Genomic DNA, 6,000 nt, shown 5'->3' on the forward strand with positions numbered 1-6,000 from the left:
GATTCTGTAACGACGCCACGCATGACTATATAATCTCTATTGTCCATGGATCATAGTACACACTCCCTTGCTCAATTGTCTTGGATACTACTAGTGCGCATTATTATGCTGCTGCAGACTAAGCAGTGACTCTGGATCCCCGCTTTGACACGTGGCATTTGATTAGCTTAACAAACGAAACAAGCCATTTAATGAAGGGTGAGATCTTATTCTGAGTCAGAGGAAGCATGTTTTAGACCTTGAGCTTGAGTAAACTACTGGACTTCTCTCTCTCATCCTCTCTCTAGAGAGGCTAGGTTTGCTTCGAAACCCTAATTTCTTGAACTAATTTCTTGGTTATGATCAGAGAACCCTTAATCATGTTGAGAGTTTTATTAATTTTGCATTCGACCAGGTCAGTTTGAGGCAAAACCCTAATCTTTCTGCATCCATTCTTGTGAAATTATCTGAAGTGAAGATTTTTTGGGAAAACCCTAACCTAATTTCACAATAAGCACTGGGAACTGGTTTTTGTGCATATTTCATGAGTTTTGCACTTGAAAATTTCTAAATTTTGCAAGCGATTTTACGTCCATGATTAGAAGCTGAAAGCATCAGGACGAACCCAAACCAGAATTTAACCCTAATAATTGCATCTTTTTATGCGAACTGGTTGGTGATTTGGTTCACCTAACTTTGTCGTTGAAATAAAAACCATGGCTTTTCTCAAATGTCCATGATCACAAGCAGAGGAATTAGGTTTGGTGCGAAAGCAAAGGCATTTTCATGTCCATGATCAGAAGCTAGGGAATTAGGCAAGAAAACCTAGCCCTAATTATTGCAAAGAGTTCTGATGCGAATTGACCTTAAATTTTTTTGGGCAAGTACCTTAGCTTTTCTGTTACTTTTACCAGGCTTCTTTTTCACGCATTTGAATCACATGAAAGCCATTTTAAAGTCACTTGACCCAAGCAACAAGCAAGGCATTAGACGATATTTTTATTTTTTATTTTTTATTTTTATTTTTCTTTTGGGGTAGGTGCGGCATTAGAGTTTCGCTTTATATATATATATATATATATATATATATATATATATATGTATATATATTTTACACTTATAACCCAGGATAAATTTCATCCGTTCTTGTACAATACAGGTCAGATCCGCATCATTTTCCATTAAACTCTTAAGTGAATTGTGGTATATCCTATCATAATATTTGCATAATAAATGTGTGTATGGTTTTGTCTACTTTTAACCAGTCGTCGTTGCACAGAACTTTCAGTGTACTGTGTGGAAATTTGGGTGCTTAGAGAGAGAATAGTATATATGCAATGGGTTTCTTGTTTTTTCACTCTCTGTCTTATGCTCTGTGTTTTTTACATGGTGTTTTGGGTGTTTAGAGAGAGGAACAAAGTATATAAAAAGATGGGATATTTGTTTTTTTCCTCTCTATGGGAATTTGGGTACATTAAGAGAGAAAACAGACCCTTTTCTCTTTTGATTCCCTCTATTTTTTAGTTGAAATATTGGGTTTTTACATCGATGAAAGATATGGCGTGTTTCTCTTTCATTTCTCGTCTTTAATCTTCTGATTGTTACTTTTCTATGTACCTGTTGTCTTTTTCAGGACCACAGAGAGCTTCTTTTCCCATTTCTATATCCTTATGACCCATTCTCTCAAGTCTTTTTCGTCGATTCTTTTGCCCTGACCATTGGCGTTACCCCTTTGCAAATTGTTAATCTAAAGTTGAATCCTGAGTTAAGAAAACAACCGCCAATCATTAGGGTTCTTGCAATACGGGGATTGTGTAAAGGGCCACAGTGGGTGTTCTCTCCAAGAAAGGGTCGATTCTGTGAGAAGCAAGACTCACCTTGTCTCCTCAGGTCCATCTTTAGCCACTATCTTGCTGAATTATGGTTTTTGAAGTGGATATTTGAAGTGGGTTTAGTGTAACTTTTGCTTCTTTATTGTGATTAGGTTTCTTTGTGTGGTTTGGAGCAGTTTTGATGGCAGAATTAGTTGGGCCTCGAATATACAGTTGCTGTAATTGTCGAAACAATGTTTCTTTTCATGATGACATAATTTCTAAAGCTTTCCAGGTATTTCTGACCTTCGTGCTTCACTTTGTTTTGATTTGAAATTTTGCATGAAGTAATATTCTCTCTTCTTGATTCTCTTTTGATGGTTGATGTTAAATTTAGGATCTCCGGTGACGTACTTAATGGAATTATGCTTTGATTTCTAGGTGCTCTGCAATAACAAAAAACTCATCCATCAGTATTTACTAATCTTTCTTCCTTTTGTGCCCTTTGATTAGAAAAGTTGGGAGTCTCAATGTTTCTCATGCTCTGTTGATTATCTTGCTTCCGCTTATTGGCCCCTTTGAAAGCGAACCAGTGTTTGTTTTTCATTGTGGGAACTGGAAATTTTACCTTGAAATTGAATTTATGTTTAAGACACTAATGGAAGGAACTGAATTTCCTACCACTTTGCCAGGGAAGAAATGGGCGTGCCTTTCTGTTTGGCCATGCAATGAATATAATCATAGGGCCAAAGGAAGACCGCCACCTCATGACTGGTTTGCACACAGTTGCCGATATCTCATGCTGCGAGTGCCGAGAGGTGTTGGGCTGGAAATATGAGAGAGCTTACGAAGAAACCCAAAAGTATAAAGAAGGGAAGTACATTCTCGAGAAGTCAAAAATCGTCAAGGAAAACTGGTAGCTTCTGTGGTTCTTCTTATTGCTGTAAATCCATATCTCCATGTGTTTGTTCCATGCTAGCCAACATCTGCGATGGATAGTGTGGCCATGTGTCCAGTGTGTACAGATATGAATCTGTTCAAAATTTGGTTGGCTTTATGGTTGTGTCCTGCCTATACAACCATGTCTAGAAATTGGGTCGTGTGTGGAAGTTCTTTTTCATTCTCCATGTGAAATCTTATGGGTCATTCTCCATAGGAATGTGATTATCAAATTGTGTATTTGCTTGATGTCCTGGAATAAAGTGTTCTTGTTGTTCATCAATGGAAATGCACGACTCTTGTGAAATGATTCTGTTGCAAATAAATGCAAACTCTCTTGGTTGTTTAATTATCATTTGTTTTGTTCTTTCAAGAAATGCTTCGTTTTTTATCTTTTGTTTGTTTGTTTGTTTTGAGCCCGTGGAATTATATTTAGAAAGTTATATAGCCCTTGGTACTTCCTTGACATGTATATCCATTGTGTTCTAAAGCGTTGTGGATTATATAGACTTTGGTACTTAAAATCATATAGTTCTGCTAGTGTCCTATCGTATTCTTGTCCTTTACAGGTCACTCTACTCTATGTGGCTATTGACTTCTCTTTAACTGCAATAAAATAGGTTTTCTATCACATCTATAAACTCCTTCCTTTCTTTTTCTTTTTGTAATTTTCCTAGCGATCTTTATCACATTTGAACTTCACTATGGGACTTGTTTAAGATTAGGAATTCCTTTTTAAAAACTATTAGTTTCTCCATTATTTGTTTGATGTATTCAGGATCTAATAACAAATGAAGATTGGTGGGAGAGGCCATTGAGTTGGGTTATTGCGTGGAACAATCCATTAAAATTGGTATCCACTGCCTTATGTGTTCTGTTGATTCCATTTAGCAATTTATTCAGTCCTAGCATTTTTAGGACATCACAATGTCTTCATCTTCCTGTGTAATATCTTTTAGGTAGTTTATTGTGTCCTCTCCTCCAAGACCTATAATAATGTGTTTGGATCGTGTCAGCTCTAGATTGTGAAACAGTCAGCTCTTCTCTTTGTTTCCTTGTAAGTAAAAAACATTCTCTTTTGATATTGTTCTTTTTTATGTGGGCATATCTTGTCTTTTCTTCAGTGAGTTAAGTTTATGGAGCTCCTTTTTGATGATACACAATTATATTTAGTCAATTATTTATCAGAGTATTTTATGTATTTGTTACCTTTAATTCAGAAATGTGGGGAGATTAAAGAAGATGTCGTACATAGAATTAGACCTGTGTGGGCAAAGTGGAGATGTGCAACCAGAGTTCTATGTAATCGCCGCATATCAATGAAGTTGAAGGGGTAGTTCTATAGGACAGCTAGTTAACTTTTCCACAAAAAAAAAAGTTCTATAAGACAGCTATGAGCCAACTTTACTTTAAGGGGTGGAATGTTGGGTGGTGAAGAAACAACATATCCATAGCATGAGAGTGGCTGAGATGAGGATGTTGAAATGGATGAGTGGTAAGACAAGAAGGGATAGAATTCGAAATGAATATATTCGGGGGAACTTAGGTGTGGCTCCAATAGGTGATAAGATGAGATAAAGTAGACTTAGGTGGGATGGTCATGTGCAGCACAGACCCAATACAACACTTATCAGGAGGTGTGAGTTGATTCAAGTGGAAGGCTAAAAAAGGGCAAGGGGTAGGCCCAATAGGATATGGTTGGAAGTAGTGAGAAAAGATATGGGGATTTATGGCCTCTTCGAGGGTATGGCCATTGATAGAGCAGAATGGTGGATCAGTATTGATGTAGCCGATCCCAAATAGTTGGGAAAAGGCTCTGATGATGATGATGATGTTACCTTCACGAAATGGTAGAAACTTATGAGGTCCATCAAGATGCTTCAATTTGATTCTGGTGGAGAGCTCTTGTCTACAAAGTTTGATGAATACTTAAGGATGCACTTCATTGAGCCTTGTACTCACATCAAATGACATTCACCGACAAAAAATGGGACTCATCTGGGAACTTCTGTTTATTTCTTTTCTCTAAGGTTCCTTCCATTCTCGAAGATTAAGCTATCTTTTGCTGTGCAACTCATCTTATTAACATGAGCACTGCAATTTTGCATAGGATTTCTTCTATTCAACATTCAACTGAGAAACAACTTGATTTGATAGTACTTGGTTTTGTCTGTTATATTCTTCTTCCTTTGCCTTAAAAGAAAACAATATTTGCTAAACTCCCAAGAGTGACTTGATGTTATGATCCTCTTACCGATAAACATGGGCCCCTCATCATATCAGCTTCATGCATTGACTTCAAAGGTGTCTACTTTGTATCTATTTTCCCCAAAGATCATATTCTTGAGACAACAGTTTGACCACATGGAACAAATGATTCAGTACTTCACATATAATAGAAGTGATCCAAGCAGACAATTTCATAATTCATACTGTAGGTGAGAGATTTATTATAGATTGGCCTCCACAGGACCTGTTCAGCCTGGAGATACAAACGAAAAGCCTCGAGTATTTTCTCTCAAAAAAAAAAAAAGAAGCCTCTCTCTCCCTTTGGTGGCCTTCTCTAGCCCCAAAACATTGAGTATTTTTCTCCCTTTTGATAGCCTTCTCTAGCCCATGCATAAGACAGCCAGAAGCAAAATGGCCACAAAGATTGACCCCTTTTGTTGAATATAGTTCAAAGTCGACAAGATGAACACCGTGTAACCAGAAGAACACAAATGATATGTGCATTGGTTTGAAATGATTTGGCCGAGGTTTGCAAGAAAGAAGTTGCTGGAATCATACATGATTTGGAAAATGAGAACATATATGTAAGATAGTGGAAAATGCAATGAAATACTATAGGAATTGCATGGGGAGTGTTTCGCTTGTGAAAGTATTTGGAGATCACTGGAAGCAGATACCAACCCTGATAGAAACACCTGGCAAAGTCAGAGGAATGTAATGGATCTGGGGGGACTTCATAGAAGTATAGAGTGTGAAATGTGAAGCACAGGAAATGTTGGTGGAACATAATTGAAACACAGTCCAAACATAATTGGAGATGAGCTCATACTAGTTCCCACCTTCATTTCTTGTGTAATTGGTTTCCCACCACATTCCACTCCCACTTACAACGATGACTCAAACCCAAGAATCAGTTATTAGATGCTCCGAAGTCATAATATGGAAAACAAATGCTTAGGCAACCAAATGTTAGGTTGTGTCCAATATGACAATTTTATCAACAATTATTAACCCTGCATTGTTAATGGTAGAAAGAAGAACA

General features: G+C 37.2%; 1 protein-coding gene across 1 annotated transcript; it reads left to right on the forward strand.

The window, feature by feature from the left end:
* Positions 1–208: 208 nt before the first annotated feature.
* Positions 209–3,036, forward strand: LOC18441582 (protein yippee-like At4g27745). Its single transcript, XM_011627762.3, has 4 exons — positions 209–296; positions 1,613–1,869; positions 1,964–2,085; positions 2,483–3,036. Exons 3-4 carry the CDS (start codon positions 1,993–1,995, stop codon positions 2,708–2,710), a joined length of 321 nt encoding a protein of 106 aa, XP_011626064.1. The 5' UTR covers positions 209–296; positions 1,613–1,869; positions 1,964–1,992; the 3' UTR covers positions 2,711–3,036.
* Positions 3,037–6,000: the final 2,964 nt, after the last annotated feature.

The sequence above is a fragment of the Amborella trichopoda genome, chromosome 9, assembly GCF_054954075.1.
Source record: "Amborella trichopoda isolate Santa Cruz 75 chromosome 9, AtrichopodaSantaCruz75HAP2 v2.0, whole genome shotgun sequence".
NCBI classification, from domain to species: domain Eukaryota; kingdom Viridiplantae; phylum Streptophyta; class Magnoliopsida; order Amborellales; family Amborellaceae; genus Amborella; species Amborella trichopoda.